The sequence below is a fragment of the Lepidochelys kempii genome, chromosome 4 (assembly GCF_965140285.1).
Source record: "Lepidochelys kempii isolate rLepKem1 chromosome 4, rLepKem1.hap1, whole genome shotgun sequence".
NCBI classification, from domain to species: domain Eukaryota; kingdom Metazoa; phylum Chordata; order Testudines; family Cheloniidae; genus Lepidochelys; species Lepidochelys kempii.
Window position 1 is genome coordinate 59,834,255 of NC_136383.1, and position 25,427 is coordinate 59,859,681.

General features: G+C 40.6%; 1 protein-coding gene across 2 annotated transcripts in view; it reads left to right on the forward strand.

Moving 5' to 3' along the window:
- Positions 1–2,838: 2,838 nt before the first annotated feature.
- Positions 2,839–25,427, forward strand: part of RBM46 (RNA binding motif protein 46) — a 39,219-nt gene continuing 16,630 nt past the window's right edge. For both annotated transcript variants that reach the window (XM_073341422.1, XM_073341423.2), the window contains exons 1-3: positions 2,839–2,989; positions 17,703–18,170; positions 19,221–20,003. In XM_073341422.1, the coding sequence (XP_073197523.1) occupies positions 2,839–2,989; positions 17,703–18,170; positions 19,221–20,003 (1,402 nt within the window). The remainder of the gene's footprint in view (positions 2,990–17,702; positions 18,171–19,220; positions 20,004–25,427) is intronic.

A 25,427-nucleotide genomic window follows, 5' to 3' on the forward strand; every position in this document is an offset into this window, starting at 1 on the left:
GGCTCTGGATGGAAACGCGTCGCTGTGACTGTTGCTCCAGTGACTCCGAGACAGCACCAAGAGACCCGGGGAGCCTCTCCCGTGCCACCCTTCTCACCCTGGGACTTACTCCCATGCCACCTCTGCCCCGCACCAGCGCCTTGGTCCGCCTCCCCTGCCTCTTTCTCACAGCCTCCAGCGCCGTGTACAGCCACCCCAATCCCACAGCTCCCCGTGCCCGGCCAACCAGCCCCTCCCCCCGCATCAAATATAACGTGCCCCATCCCCACCACGTAGGTCTTGATGTGCTCGGTTGTTTCCACAGATATCCCCACCCCCTTCCTGCCAGCTTGATTGGACTGGGTGAAGCAGAGGAAAATCTAATCGTCCCCTGTGGTGTCCCATCAGCAGCGAGACGTGCATCTGCCAAGCCAGGGTCTGCTGAGTGACCACTGTTCCTTTTGGGCACGCGTGACCTGCACGCTGCCAACCACGGTAAAAGTAACCCAGGCTATGTCTACACCTAAACAGCTACAGCTCCTGAGCGCAGCCACTTGCCAGTGGGGTTCTCCCTTTGTTGTAAATAAGCTACCTCCCTGGGAGGCAGTGGGGTGGCTAAATTGATGGAAGAATTCTTCTGTAAACCTGGCACCGTCCACGCTGGGGGTTAGGCTGGCTTAACTATGTCAGGGGTGTAGAGCCCTATAGACAGAGCTATGCCAAGGTAAATTTTCAGCATAGACCAGCCCTAACTTAGCCTGTGTGGCAAGCTGCAATCATGTCACCCTTACCACCACCACCACCATCATCATCACTATCCAGGAATTACCGGGACAGAATTATTCCTCTTTCTTTTCCCTCATGCCTGTCTTAATCTCCATTTTATTGCAAAGGAACGGAGGAGAGGATGGGGTGAGCAATAATAAATAGTAATAAAATAATAAATAGACCAATGAATTAAAATGTCTTTAGTTATGTGTGATATGTATTTAAGCTTGTATTTTCAAATAGAAGCCTTGTTTCTATGGTTACTTTTTTCAAACACTTATACCTTCAGATGTGTGTGTTAATTTCAATTAACACAGGCAAAATAACGTACCTGTCTGTGTAGGTGTTAGCCTAACATTTACCCATGCAATGTTTTTCTGCTTGAAAAATGTATACATGTAAGTTTGTACCCTACACACAAGGTTTCCAAGTGGAGGCTGCTTTGGAAATCAGGGCCTTAATGTTAGTGGTTTTTGAAGTAATTCTCTTTTCCTTTATTTTTATTTAAAAAAACATTGTTCCTGGAAATATTCTTCATACAAAATGCTTTCCCTAAAATTGTGAGGTATAATAAATATTCATCTAATTTACTTAATCTATCTAATAGTTTTGTTTGAGGAGTAGGGCATTTGCTTGCTTAGGAAAAAATGACTTTTTTTTTACTTTTATGATAGTATTTTAAAATTGTATATTAAGCATGAGCACATTTTGTTTTTTATGTTTGTTCACTTGTGCAAGCATAGTGTCTTTCTCTGCTTCAGAACTGGTTTGCTCATTTTAAACATTGCTGACATTAAAATTATAGTAGTGAAAGTCTCAAACTTAGTTTGTTAATAGAAATTTTAAAAAAATCATTTGGGTGTTCTTAAAATTGATTGTTAAATTGAAGTTGAACTTTTCTTTAAAGATCAGTTGGAACTGAGCGTGTTTTAAATATTGTAGGGAAACTCTGAAGTCCTGTAGTTTAAATCCTTCTAAACTGAGTTAAGGTTGTACCATGACATGATTGCTTGAAATATTTGATGATAGAATTACTAACCCCGCTTTTTTCAAAGTCTTGTTGATAGCTGCAAAATAAGCTATGTTTGAAGAAAGTGAGTAGTAATTAATGTTCAGAGGCAGCAACATGCATCTTGAGGTTTAACAGAGGCTGTCCTGACTCCAGTCTGACCTTGCCTCAATGTTGCTTCTTACACTGCACCCTCTGGCCCCCTTGCAAGTTTCCAGGCCCCAGAAATACCACCTAGTTGTGAACTAAATCACTTTTAGCAGCATTTAATGAAGGATATAAGTAAGGCTGTTTGTAATCCAGGATGGTATTACTAAAAATGTAAGGGTCCTTATTTCATGCATTTGCGGGGATTTGTAAATGCAGCAAGGGCCTGGCAGCTGTTCTATGAGGGATAGGAAACTCCTAAACAGTAGCAGGAAGCTCAGCCTGTCAGGAACTACATGCTGCCCCAGAGAAGAGCTGCAGTGAATAGATCTCGGCAGACCTCTGGCTCTCCATAGTGGCAGGAGTCCTGACTCCAGGAAAGGTACTGAGCTGCGAACCGGGTTGGAAGGGAATGGTGGACCCAGGTGGGAATGGATAAACTGATACTTGACTCTAAGATCCTGGGGTGAAGGCTTACTTAATTTTCATTGGGTTTTAGGTTAATAAACTAGATCCCTCAGAAGGGGCATTGTTTCCTACATAAAGCCTTGGTGAATTTATTAATGACATTAGGGGAAACTGTGGCAGAAAGCGCTGCACTTGGCCACCCTGTGACACTCCATTGGCGAGTAAACAAGGTAAAACAGAAATTTCAGGCTATATCCTACAGATTATTACTGCTATGTGTACTGTAGTCTCATGCGTAATTTTATTGTAATAAATGGGACTATATTTGCGAGAAAATATATGGATGATGATAACATGCTAGTTTAGAACAAAAAAGTTTGTTTCTGCAAGGGAGGAATTTCATGAGGTAAAGTTAAAATAACTTATGCTGTTACTTTTCTGTCTTTTAGTAGCTATTGTATATGGGTTACTTTGGAATTATGTATTATGAAATTTTATCTTAATGTTTTGTTGAAGATATTGCAAATATGCACGACGAAAATACAGATGTGACAAATGGATGTGGCAAAATCCGAACTGGTACTCAGAATGAGGCTGCCTTACTAGCTTTGATGGAAAAGACTGGCTACAGCATGGTTCAAGAAAATGGACAAAGAAAATTTGGTGGTCCTCCACCAGGTGAGCATTTGTTTGAAATTATAAAAATACCAGGCCAAGTTGTCTTTACTTTTGCCCAGTTAAACCATTGAAATTGACATTTAGCAAAGAAAACAGGGAATTGAGAATACATCATAATGTTAAGGGATTTCCCTTTGCCCCTCCCTTGGTTCTTGTCATGCAGACAGAAAGCAAAAGACCTGAAGTCTGAAGTGCAGGCAAAGCGATGTTTATTGGGGTTAATCAAGCAAGCATATCCATAGCTCTATATGCCACAGAACCTTTCCTGTCCCCTTTTTTCCCACCTCCTTCTTCTTGGCAGGCTTAATTATACCTGTAGTGCACGCCCCTGTCCCATCCCTTACAATTTATGGTCATGTTCCGTTTTGGAGGATTGTGAGTCTGGGGGCTTTGGTACCACCTCCTTTGCCCTCATGGGAAGGGTAAGGAGTGAGGCTATGTATTGGCCAGGGTCACCTTTTCTCTGGCTTTTTAGTATTTCTTATGCGTCCCCCCACATTCCCTCTTGTCCTTCCAGACTGGTTTCTTGACCTTGCCTTGAGATAGGAGTCGAGGCAGTCTTCAAGTGTACGCTCGTATATTAAGCTCCCACCATACCCAGCAACACTTTAAACTCTCTTCCTTATCTCTTCTCATTGTGCTGTAAACGCTGTCTGGTTAGGCAGAAGCAACACATGGTGTTTTGGTTCACATATTAGTAAGGATATAAAAATATCAAAAATCAAACTCAAAATCTTATCCCAAGCTAAGAGACAGGCCTATATACTAACGTGTGGCGGTTCAATACAAGACAGGACACAGCTTTAGGCAAGCAAGCAGGCTGGTCTGCTGATGGGATTGCCCCTGTCAGCTTTTCCACCTCTTTTATTTCTCTCCCCCCCTGCGCATCACATACCCCAACCGACCGCAAAAGGCATCAACAAAGGAAATAATATGACTTTGATTAATATTCCTATTTACTAGCCTCTATCTACTACAATCTTTATTCTCAGGCCTTGAGCTTCGGCCGAGGAAGCTTCCCACGGCTGATGTCCTTATTTTGACTTCCCAGATGGTCCATGTTTTCATGGTCCATGTCCTTGGACAGAACAGAGCAATGTGTGCTTTGCTCCTACACAACAGTCAGGGTGTGCCCTGACTGTTTCCAGGTGCATGAACGCTACATGAACCCTTCACTAACACATATGTGCAGTGAGACTAAGGTAATATGGAAGAAGATACCTTAGGTTGTATAACTTCTTGAATTTAATGCTTCATTTCCCAATTTAATCTAGTATTAATGGAGTTGTTTGTTTTAGAATTTTCCTCTTTTTGTTCTACCGGGGGGGGGGAATCCATGTGTAGTTTAGGAATGGTGGCATGGCAGGGCTGTGGAGGTTTGGACTTATTAATACGTGTTATGTTAATAACTAGGGCTGTCAAGCGATCAAAAAAATTAATTGCGCTACCAAAAAATTCATTGTGATTAATTGTGCTGTTAATAATAGAATACCATTTATTTAAATATTTTTGGATGTTTTCCAATTTTTCAAATATATTCCATTTCAGTTATAACACAGAATACAAAGTGTACAGTGCTCACTTTATATTTATTTTTGATTACAAATACTTGCACTGTAAAAAACAAGAATGTTTTTCAATTCACCTAATACAAGTACTGTAGTGCAATCTCTTTATCATGAAAGTTGAACTTACAAATGTAGAATTATGTACAAAAAATAACTACATTCAAAAATAAAAGAGCGTGCAAGTCCAGTCCTACTTCTCGTTCAGCCAATCACTCAGACAAGCAAGTTTGTTTACATTTGCAGGAGATAATGCTGTCCGCTTCTTGTTCACAACATCACCTGAAAGTGAAAACTAGTGTTCACCTGGCACTGTTGTAGAGCTATTTACATGCCAGATGCGCTAAAAATTCCGATGTCCCTTCATGCTTCAACCACCATTCCAGAGGACATGCACCTGTGCTGATGACGGGTTCTGCTCGATAACAGTCCAAAGCAATGTGGACTGACACATGTTCATTTTTGTCATCTGAGTCAAATGTCACCAACAGAAGGTTGATTTGGTGGTTTGTGTTCTATAGTTTCCGTATCGGAGCGTTGCTCTTTTAAGACTTCTGAAAGCATGCTCCACACCTCATCCGTCTCAGGTTTTGGAAGGCACTTCAGATTCTTAAACATTGGGTCAAGTGCTGTAGCTATCTTTAGAAATGTCACATTAGTACCTTCTTTGCGTTTTGTCAGATCTGTAGCAAAAGTGTTCTTAAAATGAATAAATGTGCTGAGTCATTATTTGAGACTACTATAACATGAAATACATGGCAGAATGCGGGTAAAAAGAGTCAGAGACATACAATTCTCCCCCAAGGAGTTCAGTCACAAATTTAATTAACGCATTATTTATTTTAACGAGGGTCATCAGCATGGAAGCATGTCCTCTGGAATGATGGCCGAAGCATGAAGAAGCATACAAATGTTTAGCATACCTGGCACGTAGATACTTTACAATTCCAGTTACAGAAGTACCATGCGAAGTACCATGTCTTCTGGTGACCTTGTAAATAAGAAGAGGGCAGCATTATCTCCTGTAAATGTAAACAAACTTGTTTGTTTTAGCGATTGGCTGAACAAGAAGTAGGACTGAGTGGACTTGTAGGCTCTAAAGTTTTGTATTTTGTTTTTGAGAGCAGTTATGTAACAAAAAAAATCTAGATTGCACTACAGTACTTGTGTAGGGTGAATAGAAAAATACTGCTTTTGTTTATCATTTTTACAGTGCAAATATTTGTAATAAAAAATAAAGTGAGCAGTGTACACTTGGTAGTCTGTTGTAACTGAAATAAATATATTTGAAAATGTAGAAAAACATCCAAAAATATTTAATTTAATTTGGTATTCTATTGTTTAACGGTGCAATTTAAACTGCGATTAATCACAGTTAATTTTTTGAGTTAATCGCATGGGTTAACTGTGAATAATCGACAGCCCTATTACTAACTATTTCTTCACTTAAGAATGCACTTAAAATTCTGGTGTGCATGCACAACATGGTCAACTTTAAACAGATATGATTTTAATTTTGAATCAGTTTTCCTCAAATTTTATTTGTCTTTTTAAGTCACCTTGAGATTTACAGCCAAATTTTGAACTGATATTTCACACTTTTAAAGTTATATGAATACAGAATTTCTGATTGGAACAAATAGGGAAATTGCAATTTTTCTTACTTGGATAATTCAAAACCAGCTCAATGAATTTTGCTCAGACTTTAAGAAAAATTGCTTTTATGCTGAATAATATAATTGAATATTAAGCACAAAGGATTTTATTTGTAAAATTGCAGACAATAGTGGAAACTGCATTTCTGCTCTATAGCAGTTGCAGGTCACTTTTGCAAGTCTCAGTGGCTTTGGGCTTGACTGCAGCGTTAGTTCAAGTTATCTACCCATGAGTTAACTCCTGTTGAGTTAGCTGAGCTTGAGTGAGAGCAGTCATGCTGCAAAATGTCACTCAAGCAGCATAGCGTGTATGTATTAGCAGTGTAGATTAGCAAAGGCACTTACTTTTAAAGGTATTTAGGTGCTGTGATGTTTAGCTGAATAATGCCTAATGCCTTTAAAAATCTGGACCCAAGACCCTATAGCATTACTAGTTCAAGCATCAGTAGCACTTGGGTTAGGAACAACATTAGAGTTATATCTCAAGTGAATGCTGCTGCTGTTCCTCTTATCATGGCCCAATCTGGAAACCAGAAAAGACAGCCAGGAGCAGGGTGATTCCATACCCCTACTTTTAGAGCACTTCCTGGGATATGGGAGACTCAAGTTCAAGTTCCTGCACCAAATTGATCAGAGTAGGGATTTGAAAACAGGTCTCCCATCTTCCAGGTGAATGCCCTAACCACTATGCTGTTTGCTATAATGGGGTTGGTGGTATTGCTCTCACTTTTTCTTTCTCTGGTATTTTGTGGGGAATTGCTTACCTGGCGTAGGCGCCTAACTCCAGGAGAGGCTTCACAGCTGTGAATCCCTAGCATCGATATTGCCTAATTAGCTTTCGATGAACAGGAGATAGGCCATGCCCCTCTCCTCAGCATTTCCTAAGATCTTAGTGACTTGCCACTCAGTATGCTGGCATCTGTGAATCTTTTTCAGAAGCCTAACTCTTCCCTTGCATTGTATAGGGAGCCTCGGGGCCTAACTTTTGGTTGAGGATTCTCCTGGGTGGCAGTTGTGGAGCAATAGGTTCCTTTGTGGATCTAGGCCTTAGAAGCTTGTTTCAGAAACCAAATTAAAAATGTATTCCAGGGGCGATGGAAAGGGGTGGTGGTCAAGCGGCCATAGCCCACCCACTTTTCACCACGGGCCTGGTTCCCTTCCCCATCTCTTCCCCGAGGCCCGGCCCTGCCCCCCAACAGCCAGGCCGGAAGTTGGAGCTTGGCCAGGGTAAAAATGGCCCGGGGAGCATGGGAAGCTGTGGGGAGCCATGGACCCTCCACCTGCCCAGGGTTGGGGGGCCCGAGAGCAGACCCTGGCCTGTGTCCACACCCCCTGGATCCCCTGCCCCGGGCAAATGGAGGGTCTGCGGCTTCCCACAGCTGCCTGGGAGGCTCTTACCATGGCCTGGCTGAAGCCTGCCCCTGGTCAGGCTGGAAGCCAAAACTGGGTCAGAGTAAGAGCTGCGTAGGGAGCTGCAGATCTTCCATCTGCCCTGGGCAGGGACAGAGGCTGGGAACTGCTCTCGGGGGCGGGGGGTCCCCCCAGCCCAGGCAGGTGGAGGGGCCTGGGCTCCCTGGCCTGCCTTCCGGCTTGGCTGGGGGCCAGGGCCTCAGGGGAAGAGGTGGGGCAGGGGCGGGGTCATGGAGGGGGTGGGGCCTTGTGCTCCCCCCTTCACTTTTTGGAAGAATCAGTCACCCGTGATGTATTCTTTAATACAATAAGCATAATTCAACAGAACAAAGGCTGTTTTTTATAATTTGGAGATGTTAAATATAGTCTCAAACAATTTGTATAGCACCATTGTTCCCAAACTTCTGAGTACTGCAACTCCCTTACAGATACTGTACAATTTGGTGGCTCCCCACGACTAAATACCATTTTTTTTACTGTCTCAGGACACTAGCTTCAAGAGGGACCACTACTTCGGTTGGTTTGGGGCCTTCATTTAACTGTTCATTTGGTTTAATTATATAATGTGATCTAATCCAGATTTTTAAAACAATAATTTGAAAAGTATGTATTTTTTGACATGTTTGGACACAGCTGAAGATTTTAATGAGAAGAATGGTCCTATTTCGAGCTGTATGGTTGCACAGTGTTTTCCAAATTTAAATGATTTCTGTGTTTAGTTTTCACAGAAATCATGGGTAAAAACCTAGACTCAAAGATAACTGGAAGTGAATGGGAGCAGCACTTTCAGAGTTTCATCACTGAGTTCTTTATACTGTCTTTTAACAGAAATCCAGAATTCCTGGATTGTTATATTTGAAAACTTCTACAAGTGATCACTTGACAGTGTGATACTTAAGGTTGGTATGGAGTAGTGTGTTACCAAGAATCTGTTTTTAATCCAATCAGTAACAAAATTAATGTTCAAATCTAGGAAAATATTAATCAAAATGGGATTACAACTCAGACAAATGAGTTAATATTTAGACTTTAGTGGCATTTTGATTACTTCCACTCTGTTCTGTTAAAAAGTGTGGTAACACTGGAAACATCTTGGTAACTCCCTTTTCAATGTGGCATTTCCAAAGAAAAAGTTGCTTCATGAATTGCCTGGTTTCCTTTCATATCTAGTATATTTGCTTTCCTCTTTGAAGTTAGGTTCAATGCATCAGTCGGTCAAATATTTCCACTAGGTAAGCTAATCTAGTCAAGAAGTCAGCATTACACATGTAATCTGCAAGGTCTGTTTTCCCAAGAAGGAAAATTCTGATTTTTGTCGCTCAAAGACATGTAAAGCTTTCCCATGTGACTTCTCTGTGAAACAATTGTGGTCAGAGCCCATCTGTTCTCACATCATAAAAAAATGTCTGTTTGCTGCCTGGAATTAATAAATTTGGTAACTGTTGAGGTCCTCGCATACTTCACGTTGCAGCTTCTTAAATGTCAAAGCTTGGAGGTGAATCATGTAGTGAGTCCAAATTGTTGCTGGTGCCACTTTCTTTACTCATTTTGCAACCCTACTCTTCTATCCCATCATGGCTGCTGCCCCATCAGTGCACAGCCCCCCTTTCAAAACTTTCATCCACTGTGAATTTATTGAGGATCTTGTTCTTAACTTGTTCTGTCCGCTGATTCTGGATGTTTTCTGTAAGATCCATCAGCAAGTTGACGGATTGTGGTATTTAACATAGGAATGTTTTTCAGTGTTATAGTTTCTTGTTTCCTAATCATAATTCTATTCATGTCTATTGCTCGTAGAAGGGTCTTGTTTATGTTTTTCAGTTTGCATGGTTACAACATAAGATGCTTCTAAGACTTTTTGAGGAACAATTGCTTATTTAGACATTGCTCTTTTGCCTCCTTAATTCTTCTTGTTTCCAAAGGAAAAAGTCACAGCTCTTATTTACAAATTCTAGGTGTTTGCTTTCTAAATGTTGCTGTAGTTTTCCTGGCCTTGTGCTTTCATTTACTAATGCTTGAAAACAAATGATACATTGTGGCTGTGGACTTTCCAAAGTAGTATCAAGATCTGAAAACCCAAACATAATGTAACTATCACCATATTATCTACTTCCTTCCTTTTCTGTTTAACTTTATTAAAATCGTCTTTAGCTGAATGTTTGCTTACATGTATACTTAGCACTTGGTAAAAATATTTCCATTATAAAAATAAAACTCACCTGTCTCAGCCTCAGCCCCCTACCGCTACATGCTAGTGCAGTGGTGCTGCTGCTGCTGGCGCTGGGAGCCTTTCTGTGCACTTGGCTTCAGCAGGGGGCCTTCAGCAGAGATTTCTGGTGAATACTTCCCACAGCAGGAAATCTCTCTGCTGAGGGCCCCCTGCAGGAATGGAGATCATGGAGATGCTTCCAGTCATGGTGGTAGCAGCAGCAGCAGGACAAGACCCAAGTGATTTCTAAGCTTAGTTTAATAGTCTCTTAATTAGGGAAAAACCCAAAATGGGCATATCTGCTAAAAAAAATTTTTCTCATACACTTGTGGCTCTCCCATGAACCCTTCATGATTCTCCAGGGGAGCCATGGGTCACGGTTTTTGAGGCATTGGTGTAGCACATAAAAATTTTGCCAACGTCTGAAAAAAGATACGGAATCTGACCATGCTGGAAATACACCATTCACAAATTGCATCAGCAGTGTGTCTGATGACAAAAACTTCTGAAGACAACATAGCCTAACTGCATTTGGCAAAATGATGTGCTGCTTCAGTCTCTGACTATGGTATGTATTTTGCATGAATTCTTTGACATGTAAGATTAGACTGACCAGTGAAGGTGCTGACAGATACTGCTGGCAATAAAGTTTGGCTTTGCTGATTTAATGTAACTTTAACCCTTTGGAACTAACAGATCTAAAGTTGCAACCATTAAGTGCCTAATGCACTTTGCATATACACTGAGTATTTGGTAAACCCAGCTAAACTAATTTTGAATAGCTGTGAAAGAAAGATTCCGTATATATAACTTGAATTTTTTGCAATATTGAGTGTATTGAGAAATGCAATTAGATCAGTTCATTGTCTTAGAAGAGATGGGAACAAGAGTTTTATTTCAGATGTCTATTTAGGACTTAATTGGTTAGTAGATTGAGAGTGACCATAAAAAATCAAGTCATGTTAACAAAATCCATTATTGTTTAACTTTATGATTTCCTGATCATACAAAGCATGGGCTGTATAGTCTTAATATCTGCACGTGTTTCTGCCCCTTTTTGTGAAGATTGAAATCTGTGCTGTCTTCTCTGTCCCCAAATCAGGCATCTGCACATAGGAAAGGGGCCTGCTTGTGGTAAGTGATAGCAGTGTTAGATTGCCAGTTGTGTTAGCTACCTTGTCCTGTGATCAGTCCTCTGAGGAGAAGTCTTAAATGTTAATAAGGCTTAAGGCTTTATTAACGTGGAAGTGGTGCACTTCCATGCTATGGACGTTTGGGGACAATGAAGTGCTATGTAAACCCTGGTGATGTGGCTCCAAATGGATGCTGATAGCCCTGGAGGATTCCCTATGTACTGTGCAGTTCTTTGGCAACCCAGCAGGCAAATCTGATCATTCTGTTTGGAGGCTAACCTCACCCAGCCAATCTGGCCTAGCAGAGTTTTCATCTCTGCTGCAACTTTTCTGCAGATGAGGGTTACCTGGTCCACTAAATGTTATGTTTGTACACATTTAATCACTATAACATTATTTACAAAAGTTATTGTAGTGTGTGTCTTATTGATAAACTTTCACATAAAATGTAGGCAAATTCTTATTCACCTTCTGGAGGCTCGCAGGCCTGCCTCTTTCTTATTTTCCCCTGTTTTATTTCTTTCCTCTTTCTCCTATCTCTCCATGCTGTCTGTCATCTCATAATTCTCAAATCTGCTCTTTGTTTTGCATGTAGATGCAATTTAGTTTTTAAAGCTTTTTTCCTCATTCATTCTAAGTTGTGAAAGAGAGTGCAAAGAGGAAGGATATGTTAAAGGGGGGTGTTCAAATTGGTCTGCAAAATTCATCCTATAACTTTTAAAACATCTGATATTATATTTTGTATGCAGTGGTGAGAGATAACAGATATATCAGATCTGTTGTGATACCAGGTAATCAGTGCACGTGAAGACTTAGCTTGGCTAAAGGAGAGAGACATGGATTTGATGGGTACTTTCAGACACCAGCTAAAGATTTGTCTGGTTTCTCTCTTCTTCAGTGTTAGGAAAGACTGTTCTTTAGTCTGGGGCACCATTGATTCAGATTCTTTTGTTCTGAGAGTGACTGAAATGAGGGACAGTTAAATCAGAATGGTTATTCCAGTCTTAATTTGAAATAACTGATATATTGAAAGTAGTATGAATACTTACATCTACTAGTGTAAAGATCCTAGTGCACACATTGGTACTTAGAAAACAGGGAGTACTTGTGGCACCATAGAGACTAACAAATTTATTAGAGCATAAGCTTTATGCTCTAATAAATTTGTTCATCTCTAAGGTGCCACGAGTACTCCCTGTTCTTTTTGCGGATACAGACTAACACGGCTGCTACTCCTGAAACATTGGTACTTAATATGCTATGGATTTGAATCACTGTATGATTTTAGTTGCATATTCAAAATTTGACAGGATACAATTTTTTAATATTTTCCAAAGGAAAATTCACCTATACTCTTCAAACATGCTCAAATTTATAAATCACAGAATCCTAGAATATCAGGAACGGCTCTCAGGAGGTCATCTAGTCCAACCCCCTGCTCAAAGCAGGACCAATCCCCAACTAAATCATGCCAGCTAGGGCTTTGTCAAGCCTACCTTAACTTCTAAGGAAGGAGATTCCACCATATAAGTAAGACACCTCTTAGCATAAATAAACTTGGACATGAAGTGTATATGAAACTTAATTTGGCATCAGCTTGTGAAACTGGAGAATTATGGGATGAGCAAAATGGGTACAATTTTCTTGCAATTTTTGAAGTTAATGAGAGAAAACAGACTGCAAATAACAAAATTCTGCATCCTTTGCATATTTGATAATGTCAACAAAGTGAAAAATATGCCATATGTTTGTGTTTTGGCAAGGAGAAGCCTTTTGTTCTGTTCCATACCGTGAGCAAGATATGGTATAGCACAACCTGAGGGCCCACAAACCTGTTACCTGACATAGCACATTCGGATCAGTATAATGTTTACAGGGTTGAGCAAAAGGCATTGTATTTGAAAATAATGAAGCATATTATTGCTAATTTTGAACCTGTTCTCTAATCAGAACTTCAGTTGAAATATTGAATAAGTGGAGAATGTGCCATAGGGATGTGCATTAATTTTGCAGCACAAATTGGAGAGGAGAATTTTGCAATTGTTTTGGAACTTTACATCTTTGACAGTAAAATGTATTGATCTTCAGCACAAGAGAGATGCAATATTTGATCTTTTTGTGATAAATGTCATTTTTTGAATACGCAGTCTGGGTTACTTTATTTTGGAATAATCCTCCAGAGTTTTAAATCTGTTGCATAACCATGGTGTGTGTGTGTGTGTGGTCTTTTAAACCCTTTGAAGTGCTTTAATAGGCTTGGAGGCGCTACTGTGCTCAGCTCAGATGCTAGCTTGAAGGACTTGTGAGCATGGGAGCAGTTTCATGGTGCTGCTTAGCCATTCCGAAGGAGAAGCCAAGTTTGCAGAGGGAATAGACCACTCCTGGAGTGGGGCTGGTTAGTCTGACCTCAGATACTGCCGCCTCCCACTACCTTCAAGAGATGGAAAAGAATTCTCCCTGTGGCTTCTGAGGATCGGGTAGGCTCACACTAGGGTGACCAGACAGCAAGTGTGGAAAAATTTGGAGTGGGATGAGGGGGTAATAGGAGCCTATATAAGAAAAAGACCCAAAAATCAGGACTGTCCCTTTAAAATCAGGATATCTGGTCACCCTAGCTTACACCATACTTCCAGTAGTGAAAATCTATTATGGCAGCTCAAATTAAGGTTGTAGCTAGTCTCCCACATTAGATAGAAAACGAAAGAAGAACTAAAATGTGTATTTCTGGGGGGAGGAGGGATGGGGAAACAGAAGGAACACCCTAAGAACTGGGAAGCTGAAAAACAGAACTGGGGCCTAGGGGAGGAAGAGAGGTATGGAGAAGCAACTTTTATGGGTTATGGTGTGAAATTTAAGTTTCTTTCACTGCCCGTACAGTTAATCACTATTATATTAAATGCATATCTGAAATGTAAAAATCTAATCCAACCTTAGCCTTGTCTGTACTACACAGTTTTGCTGCCGAAACAGTGGAGGTGTACACACAACAATGCTCCTCCCACTGATTTAACTCCTGCTACGCTGACATAATAAAACCATCTCGATGAGCGGCATAGAGCTTTTGGTGATAAAATTTAGTGACACTGTGTCAGTGTAGACACAGGGCAACATAAGGAATTGCACAGTGCCCCCAAGGAGGCGTTGCACAATGGCTATCATTGCAGTTTCTACTCAGCTGCTCTGCAGCCAGTATTATATACATATGCGCCCCCCTCTCTCCCTCCACGCCCCACTGTCTCAAAGCCTTGGGAATTTTTGAAATTCCACTTACTGTTTACTTGGTGTGGACAGCACGCATCACATCTTCCCAGCTGACCATGCTGACTTTCTGCAACAAATGGCTCCCTTGTGGAGTATACCCGAGCTATTGGGTCTGGGGAGAGAGGAGGCTGTGCCCTCGCAGCTCTAATATAGACATAGAAACTTTGACACCGAGGAGGAGCTTGCTTATTTCATGGATGAGGAGGGGCACGAAAGGGTCATGCAGCATTGCTGTGCTAAGATAAAGGAGCTGAGGCAGGTGTACCAGAAGACTCCTCATGCAGCCCATAGAGATGTGCATTCCTTGCCCTCCCCAAATTCATCCCTCCCCCACATTTCTCTCATGTTCCTAGCCCATCACAGTACCTCTTGCACTCCACCCCATGGCCGTTTTCCATAAAGACAGGTGCATTTACATGCAGCTGTGAGATCCTCACTTCAGTGAGTGTTGCTCACTGCCATGTCCGTTGTAAGAAATGTTAATCTGTGTATTGCTGTTTCATAAAAATTGAGACTTACAAAGCCAGTGATTCTTTATTTGTGACCTACACAGGGTGGTTACAATGTAAATTCAAACACAGTGCCAATCACAATGTTTGCAGATTATAATTAATGCTCAGGCAGGAATCATTGCATGGGTCATTCAAGGTGGCAAGTAAACAATGCCTGGCTCAGTTCATTACAGAAAGACACAGGGACTCATTGTCAAAATGCTGCTTCAGAGCCTCCCTGATTTGAATTGCCCCCTATTGAGCCCCTCTAATAGCCCTGGTGTCTTGCTGTTCAAAATCAGCTGCCAGGCGATCCGCTGCAAAGTTTCACGCCTGGGGAAATTTTTCCGCCTTAGCTTCACAAATGTTATGAAGAGCTCAGCAATCTCATATGACCATGGGAATATTTTCCTCAGTGAGGTCTAACCTGCCAAAAAAGAAGTGCCAGCGACCCTTTAATCTGCCAAATGCACGTTCTACCGTCATTATGCCCCTGCTGAGCCTGTTGTTGAAGTGCTGCTTGCTGCTGTCAAGGTTTCCAGTGTATGACTTCATGAGCTACAGGAGTAAGGGGCAAGTTGAGTTTCCCAGAATCACTATGGGCCTTTCCACATCCCCTATTGGAACCTTCTGGTCGGGAAAGAAAGTTCCTGCATGCAGCTTTCTATATAGGCCAGCATCATGCACCTTTCCTAAGCAGCCCGCGTTGATGTTAGTGAAATGACAAAGGTGATTCACCAGTGCCTGCAATACCATAGAGAAGTAGCCCTTTTTGTTGATGTACTCTGTCACAAGATGGTCTGGAGCCAAAATTGGGATACATGTGCTATCTATTGCCCTGCCGTAGTTAGGGAACCCCATTGCCGTAAAGCCATCTTCTATTTCCTGCACATTGCCCAGAGTCACAGTCCTTTGTAGTAGGAGGCGATTAATGGCCTTGCACACTTGCATCACCATAACCCCTATGGTGGCTTTCCCAAGTCCAAACTGATTCGCGATTGGCTGGTAGCAGTCTGGAATTGTCAGCTTCCACACAGCGGTTGCCACTTGCTTTTCCACCATTAGGGCAGCTCTAATTTTGGTGTCATTGTGCTGCAGTGCAGGGGCAAGCTCTGCATGCAGTTCAAGGGAGGTGGCTTTGAGCATACAAAAGTTCTGCAGCCACTGTGTGTCATTCCATATCTGCATCACAATCTGATCCCACCACTCTGTGCTTGTTTCTCAGGCCCAATAGCGACAGTCCACCAAGTGCAGCTGCTCCATGAATGCCAACATCAATCTTGAATTGTTTCTTTCCATAGCACACAGCAGGGCAGGCAGCATGGATTTCTATTCACATTTACAGCTACTGAAATACTGCAGGATCAGCCACATTGTATTCATAACACTTATCACAAGACTGGCCCCAGCACAGTGATGAGTGCAAAGCTTACAGGGACAGTTGAAAAACAGCATGAAATGCATTTGGAAGCCCTTGGAATTATGGGATGGAGAAAACTGCATCATGGGGGGCAGTGATCTTGCCTCATGATGCACTGCAATCCACTCCCAGAACTAGCAGGAGAAAGTGATTTGCACTGCTCTCTGTCCATGCTAGAGTACCAACTGTGGACGCATTCCACCGACACAAGGTGTGTTGTGTGAACACGCACAAGTGACGTAATTATAATTAAGGCTTTGTGTTTGTCATGGATATCGCAGAACTCATGGATTCCGTGACTTCCTGCAACCACTGTAACTTCTGCAGCAGCCGGTGTGGCTGTTCCCTGGGCGGCCCTAGGGTCAGCCACACCGGCCACTGCTGGAGCAGCTCTGCAGCCAGCTGCTTGGATGGCCCCACAGCCATCTGCACTAGCTGCTACTCTGGCGGCCCTGGGCAGCTGGCCCTGGGGACGGCCTGAGCAGTGACCAATGTGGCTGGCCCTGAGGACCACCCGAGCAGCAGTCTCAGGGGCAGTGGGAGCAGCCACAGCTCAGTGGCTCCTGGCAACGATCCCGGGGTGGCCGGAGCAGCTGCTGGCCCCCCAGGACTCCCCTAGCCATGGCAGGAGCAGCAGCAGGTGGCAGTCAGAGTGGCAGCGCCCCCTCTCCCCCCTGGGGCTCCCCACTTTGGCAGCTGGTGCCGTAGGCTCCTCCTCCCTACAAGGCCCCCCCCTTGAAGCACCCCTACTCAAGATTCAATCGGGTATTTATGGTATAAGTCATGGACAGGTCACAGGCCTGTGAATTTTTTTCTTGCTCATGACCTGTCTATGACTTTTAGTAAAAATACTGTGATTAAATCGTAGCCTTAATTATGATTGTTGATGTAATTTAAGTCAACTTAACTCTGTAGTGTAGATATGGTCCTAGACTCTTCCAATATTCATAAAAGTGCTCTAGATAATGTTAATATCAATTGGATGCTATGTATAAATCCAGGTGAGAGAAGCTGAAGTTGTAATTTCATGAAGTATGACACTCTTGCAATTCATAAACACAGCACCAGGAAAAGAGCTAGCTTTTGGATGAACACATTCTGTATGTTTAAGCAGTATGTATCTGGAAACCTTTGCCATAACTATATCTCAGTTGTAGTCCGGGAAGGATTTGGATTGATTTCCACCTTCCATTTTATGCAGAGATATGTGCAGTTTGGAAAGCTGACGTATCCCTTACAGTAGAATGTCACTGACTCTTTTTGGACAAAGCATTAGGGATTTACTTTTGAAAATTATTTGTGTAACATGTATTTTCCTTAACTTTCTGTAACTTAGTAAATGTTCTTAAAAAACAAACAAACCCAAAAGCTGAATGGGGTTGTCTTGTTTTCAGAACTGTAGGGAATCAAGAAAAGATAACATAAATCAATACAGTAATAACCTTTGTAACATACTGTACAGCATTACCAATACATCAGAAATGTGCTTACAAATTCTGAAAAAATACTGTTTGAGAAAGTTGTGATTATGGCATTCATACTTACTGGTTGCTGGACAATTTTTTTAAGGTTGGGAAGGTCCTCCCCCACCTCGTGGCTGTGAAGTTTTTGTGGGAAAGATTCCTCGTGATATGTATGAAGATGAATTAGTCCCTGTTTTTGAGAGAGCTGGGAAGATTTATGAATTCAGACTGATGATGGAATTTAGTGGCGAGAATCGAGGATATGCCTTTGTGATGTACACAACTAAAGAAGAAGCCCAGCTGGCCATCAGGATCCTTAATAATTATGAAATTCGTCCAGGAAAATTTATTGGTGTCTGTGTAAGCTTAGACAACTGCAGATTATTTATTGGAGCTATTCCAAAAGAGAAAAAGAAAGAAGAAATCTTGGATGAAATGAAGAAAGTTACAGAAGGAGTGGTTGATGTTATTGTTTATCCAAGTGCTACTGACAAAACTAAAAATCGTGGCTTTGCCTTTGTAGAATATGAGTCTCACAGAGCTGCTGCTATGGCTAGAAGAAAACTAATTCCAGGTAAGCCTTTAATTTTATTATTAAATGTGAAATTTTAAAAATCAAAGCATTCATAGATTTCCACTTTTGGATCTGTGCTTACACCACCTTTATCTTACTCAGTTGATTTCAGTGGGACTTGACACACACTTAGTTCTATCCTGACCAGGGATTTTTTTAAATTGAGGGATGAAGATACTGGAATTGGGAAAGGGAGAGAGAACAAAAGTTTCAGTAGCAAGGGAGAGAGTTGGAAGGAAAAGGAGAGAAGAGATTGGGGAAGCATAGTTGGAGAAACAAGAAAGAAAGGCCAAGAAAATGTCTACCACCAAAGACAGGGCGTGAAATCCTGGTCCCATTGAAATGATTGACAAAACTTCTATTGACTTCACCCAAAGTCTTATGTTGGTCACAGACAAGAAGCATTGACTTTAAAGAAGCTTATCTAAGCCTTGAAAAGTAACAGGAGAAATAATAAGGCCAACTCAACAAATGTAAGGAAAAAAAATGGTATGGCACTCAAATTTGAACTTTTTTTAAACATAACATGCTTTATGATATTCAGTGAACTTGTTTTAATGCATATTGGGCAAGTACATTAATAGGGCTTATTCTAACATGGACACACATTATTTTGTGTTTTGTTCCCACCCACACACAAAGTATGACTATTTTAAAAATACTGTACATTGCATCACCAACTGGCAAAATATTTGACTACTTGAAACCACATAGATTTCACAAAAGCAATCATCTTTAGCAAAACTGGCACTGGTTGTGGTTTAAGCAGAAGCAGACTGAGTACTTTTTAAACAGATAAACATTGCTGAAGAATTTTTTGCAAAGTTTTATTTTTCTTATTGACCTTTATACTTTCAAGCAATGTCTGTTTAGCAAAGTGAATGCAAATAAAACATTTCATAGTGGTTTGTTTCAAATTTAGTATTATAAATAACATAGGCTTATTTCAGTGTTTTGGTTCCTGGAATTGTTAATTAATATTATTTTTCACTTAGCTTTCTTTTTTCAGTATTAGGCATTTTACTTAAATCTAATACTTCTTTGTCCTAGGAACATTCCAGCTATGGGGACATACTATTCAAGTAGACTGGGCAGACCCAGAGAAAGAAGTTGATGAAGAAACAATGCAGAGGGTTAAAGTATTGTATGTAAGAAACTTAATGATCTCTACTACAGAGGATGCAATTAAGGCTGAATTTAACAAATTCAAGCCAGGAGCAGTTGAACGTGTAAAGAAACTGAGAGACTATGCTTTTGTTCATTTTTTCAACCGAGAGGATGCAGTTGCAGCTATGTCAATTATGAATGGAAAATGCATTGATGGAGCTAGTATTGAGGTAACACTGGCAAAACCTGTAAACAAAGAAAGCACTTGGAGACAGCATCTTAATGGTCAAATTAGTCCCAATTCTGAAAATCTTCTAGTTTTTGCTAACAAGGAAGATGGTCATCAAAAATCGTTAGGAAAACCAGGAAATCTTTCAGTTCGTCTTAACGGTCAGCACAGTCCAAGCCCCCCTGAAATTGAAAGGTGTACTTACCCATTTTTTCCAGGGACAAAGCTTACTCCAATTAGCATGTATTCTTTAAAATCCAATCATTTCAGTTCTGCAGTAATGCACTTGGATTATTACTGCAACAAAAATAACTGGGCACCACCAGAATACTATTTATATTCAACAACAAGTCAGGATGGAAAAGTACTCTTGGTATATAAAATAGTTATTCCTACTATTGCAAATGGATCCCAGAGTTATTTTATGCCAGACAAACTCTGCACAACCTTAGAAGATGCAAAGGAATTGGCAGCCCAGTTTACACTGCTACATTTGGGTAAGTTTAATAATTATTTTTAATTAGTTCTTAGGAATTGAAACCAGAGAAGGTTACTTTAAATTTGTTCTGTGTATACGTAGCCTACGTACTTGCTGCCTGTGGGCTAAGTACATCTTCTTTCCTGTATTCTCAGTTCACCAGTCTTGATCTGTAGGGTGGTGTCACTGTTGTTCGTGATAAACAAGAAGCACAGTGCTAAAGAAATCTTCAACTTCACACATCAAGAGCCATTTTTCCGCTTTAGTTCCTTCACATGAATGCAGGTTGTAACAATGCATCTCTTATTTTTTATCTTTTTCCTACTTCAGTTTTATACTTTTTCCCATTTCATCTTCTCTTTTGAATTGAGTACAAAGTGGGTTCCAATAGGAGTTTCATCATCATATGGTATTAATTTTGCCCACAGGAGATGATTTAGACCATAGGCTACAGGAGAATTACCAGGAAGAAGAAATAGTTACATGTTAGGAAGAGCTATAGCTGCTTTCAGGAGGGATTGACTTACCTGTTTTTTTAGAACTGAGGACTGTGGCAATAGAAAGGTGGCTTTACATCCACCTACCTCGTCCTGGGTCCTGTGCCACAGGCAACTTGGTTAGACCAAAAGGATAGAGCTCTGTATGAAGCTGAGAATCACGGTGGATTTGATTTAAATCATGATTTCATTTTTAGAAGGTACACACTATACATTTTTAAAGTTATTTATTTTGAAAACTTTTCAGATTAGTTTTACAGCTATATCAGAAAATGAATGACTGGTTATTTAATTTACTAAAGGTAATTGAAGCAGTATTTATGAAGTCATTGGGAGGTGAACTATCTCCAATTCAACAGGTTAATCATTAATATTTGGAGGATTTTTTTGCCATGCTGTATTAGAAGGAGAATATCACCAGACAGACATTTAAATTGTTTTATTTAACTAAAACAATAATGTTATGTAGTCTTGATTTTTTCTTCAACAGCAAACATATAATATTTTAACAAAACAAGCACATGAATTTTTGAATTTAGTTAAACATTGAAGTTTTTCAAAATCAGGTTTGTTTTTGTTTAAATTGTTTTTAACTAAAATATTTAAATGAAATATTTAAAAAAAAAATTGACTATGTCAGCCAGGTCAACATGAGAAACTTAAAATATTGGCTTCTGCAGCTAACTCAGTCATCTTCACCTTCATTTTCCTGTTTGTTCATAATCTGGAAAAGAAAAACAAGCTTTCCTGCTTTTTCAGGTCCCAAACAATTTGGAATGAATTAGTCCAAAGGAAGAAAATATTCTTTCTACACCGGCAGAAGAAGCGACTGCTCTTAAAAGTGAGATTATCACTTCAACGGTCTCTGAATCCAAGTCCTTAAGTGACTTACATCAGTTCACTGGTGTGACTTTCTTTAAAACATCATCAGCAAACATATGTTTCTTAAATGGTTCACCCTTAGCTCTAAAGTTTATTATAGTTGGCATTACAGAGGGATGATTGCTGGATGTCCATGTCATAGCCAACTCCTCTTCTTCAGCAGTTAAGGTTTGACCCTGGTACCGAGTATTGAGAATGTTTGCAAGAAAATGAGCTAGAGATAGTGCTTTTCCCATTTGTTTTTTTAATGCTTGTAATTTAACTGTCGTTGCATATTTCTCTTTTTAAGATCTCACTCAGTTCCTTCGAAATTTCAACAGTGTCAGCAATAAAACAGCTATTTCCCTGCATTTTGTTCAAGGCTATAGAAATAGGCTTCAGGATACTCAGCATGTGTTCAACATTTCTCTTAAGCCCAGTGTTGAGAACTTTGGCTGTGGCAGTGCCATCTATTTTTTCCACAGTTTTGTTCACAAACTGTCGTCAGATTAGGCCAGTTCTTGATATAGTGCTCAAAAAAGTCCACTACTGAGTTCTGTTGCACGTCTTGTGGGAGAGTTAGCTTGGTTCCTCCCACTTTTTTTCAGAGCAGCTACTGCAAAGTGGTTGTTACGGAAGTATTTTGTAATTTCAACAACATTAGCCTTTATTTCTGGAACACTGAAGTCTTAGGCTAGAAGGTGCATCAAATGAGCACTGCAGCCATATGTTAGCTTGGGACTCTTCGCTGTCTTCTAAATTTCTTCTCATTTTGGATACATTTGCAGCATGGTCTGTGACCAAGCTGCGTACTAGACATTTGAATTTTTTCATCAATTACCTCTTTTTGTAATCTGCTGGTTCTTATGACAGACTTATCTATGGTTGTTTCTGGATGATGGAGATTTTTTTTCCTTTTTGCTTTAGGTGATCTACTGTGGCTATGTGACATACATGATGTGACTGAAACACTGTTGTTGGCAGGTATCTGAAACTATAGAAAATGATGGAGATCCTGAAGATGGATGGTCTTTAGAATCCTGTATCTTGAGGATGGATTCTCCTAAACAAAATATGTTAATGCAGTTATTTAATTATTATTACCATATTGCTCATTTAGTATTACTCATTGCATTCACTGACACTCAGTACTACTTTAAAGGTGAAATTGTAAAAGGAAGGTCTGCCTATTTCAGCTATTTATTTTTCATTACAATTGCATCTAAAATGATAGTACCATAGAGTAACAACTATATTTTTTGCTCAAACATGAGAATTCAAGAATAGTCCAGAAGGAAGACAGGAAGTCCTTAAGAAAGAAGTATGAAATAAAAAAGTTTACCAACCTGAAGATCCTGCATGTTCAGATATGTTCCTTTCATCATCTTCAACGCAACTTCCTCCTGAGAAGGAACACTTCTCATGATGTTGTTCCATGTGGGCAACCAGGCCTTGCATTTCTTTGTTGCACTGTTTGCATGGATGTCTGTCTTACACACAGGTAGAGGAACTTAATTAAAATATTCCAAAGCTAGATCTCTTTCATGTCCTGCTGCCATTATAGGTTTTCTCTTCTAGTGAGAGAATAGTATGGTAGATCTCAAATCAATGAAGGCTACACTCAGAAAGACCTCGAGGCTTCTGGAATATGCTGCTCAAACAGTTCCACTTTTGTTTCTACTCCCTGTCCCTCCCATCTCACATTTATCTCCAGACTTCTTCTCCTTGTCCAGATCTATTCCGCCCCCAACAATCTTCTATTCATTGAACTTTTTGAAAGTTTGCACTTTTAGAGAGAGGTAAGGGATTGACTCTGTGTACACAAATGTGCAGAGGGACAATAGGGTTGAGGTCTGTTATTTCTCACCTCTATATAGTATTTATTTTAAAACATTTTTGCTGTTAACAAGCATGTTATCTCTGGATACACAAATCCACAGTCTGAGAACTGCAAAACTAAGCATCTCTGATGGTGTCTTCTTGACTGAGCACTTAGTCCCATTGGGTAGATATAAAGATTAAACTAAATAATCTATACAGAAGGCTCTGGAACCCCATAAAATTGGGTCCCTAATCCATGAACTATTGTAACTCATTTACTAAACTTTCCTTAAACATTACATGACTATATTGTCTCATACTATAGAATTAGAATTTATAATCCCTATTCCATGATGAGATATCTTTGAGCTATAATGTATCTTAATTAAAACTATCTTTAGTTTTAGTGTTAAAGGGCTAGTAATGTAGAATTATTCTCTGATGGCCATACAAATTCTCTGCTTTGTCATTCCTTCAGTGGATAGGGCCTAATTCAGATTTGAAATGACATTTCTCCTTCTCTCTCTGTACAACACTGTAGAACTTGTGGACATGAGAAATAGAAGAAAAATTAGATTAACCAAAAATATCTTTTTATTCCAGGAAACTACTGAGAATGTTTGTTTGGATTGTTGTCTTAATTCCTGAACATAGCTGGTTGTCACTTGGAGGCTAACAATTTTGCCTTTTATTGCTGGACAGACACCTTGTGTGTGAAGTTTAGTTGTCTCTTCTTCAGAGAAACAGCACAAAACAGTTTCAGGTTTCTTCTTTTCTTTGATTTTAGCCTTCTCCTCCAAAAAGTCTTCTGGAAGGAAATGTCCAATATGTACAACCTATTCATTCCCATCTGTTCTGTACTGATTTGTTTTATTTACATGTTGTTGGTCATCTCTGGGGAAATACTTTTGTCAGAGTATGTATCCTTGGCTCATAATGTACAAAATAGAAAGGCTGCAAGTTGGTTATTTATGCTCATTTTCTTTAAATGCTGTAGACTTGGTCAACTTTGCATCTGCTAACAGCCTTTGGGAGATGTATCCCGAAGGTCCAGTATCTCTTCTCACTGTCCTCAGAACTCTGCAAACCAGGGGCATTCCCACTCCAGATCTAGTTTGGGACTAATCAAAAATTAAAAAAAACACTAACTTGAAATACAGCCTGTGTGTCCACACTGCCCCACAGTTTGGACCATGGAAGTGTGCACCCAAGTGCTGTGCTGTATCTCCCCTATGTGGACACCGTGGGTGCCAACTAAAAGGTTCCTAGTAGGGCTGTAAATTAATCGCAGTTAACTCACGTGATTAACTAAAAAAAATCAAACAATAGAATACCAATTGAAATTTATTAAATATTTTGGATGCTTTTCTACATTTTCATATATATTTTATTCTGTGTAGTAATTAAAATCAGTATATTTTATTTTTGATTACAAATATTTGCACTGTAAAAATGAAAAAAATTAGTATTTTTCAATTCACCTCATACAAGTACTGTGGTGCAATCTCTGTCGTGAAAGTGCAGCTTACAGTGTAGATCAGGGGTGGCCAACCTGTGGCTCCGGAGCCGCATGCGGCTCTTCAGAAGATAATATGCGGCTCCTGCTAGGAGCCAACTCTGGGGAAAAAATGGTGGGTGCTCAGCACCCACTGGCAGCCCTGGCAGCGCCTGCTCTCTCCCCCCATGCCATCTGCCCTCTGTGATCAGCTCTTTTGTGATGTTCAGGAGACTCTGGGGGGGAGAGGGGAGGAGAGCGGATGTGTAGCACAACTTCATCCCTCTCTCCCCCAGCACCTCCTCCTCCCTCCCTGTGCTTCCTGCCCGCCATGATCAGCTGTTTTGCGATGTGCAGGAGGCTCAGGGACTGGGGGAGGAGCAAGGACATGGCTCACTCGGGAGAGGAGGCGGGAAGAGGCGGGGGGGAGGTGCGGGTGGTGACTTGGGGAAAGGGGTTGAGTGGGGGTTGGGGCCTGGGACAGAGCCAGGGGTCCAGCAGCTCCTGGCCAGCACCAGTGTCTCCTTGAATAAAGCACACAGTGACCAGTTGGTGTGGAAATTTTTAATCTAAATTTTTTTTATACCATCTAACAATGGAAGGCAAATGCAAACAGAAAAGAAAATACACAGAGATGAAAATCAAGGCTTTCAACAGGAATGGGAGAATAAGTACTTTTTCATTGAACGTAAATGGTAAGGCCATGTGTCTTCTTTGCTAGACATGTATCTCTCAGTTCAATTCTTCAAACTTGCAGCATCATTTCGCT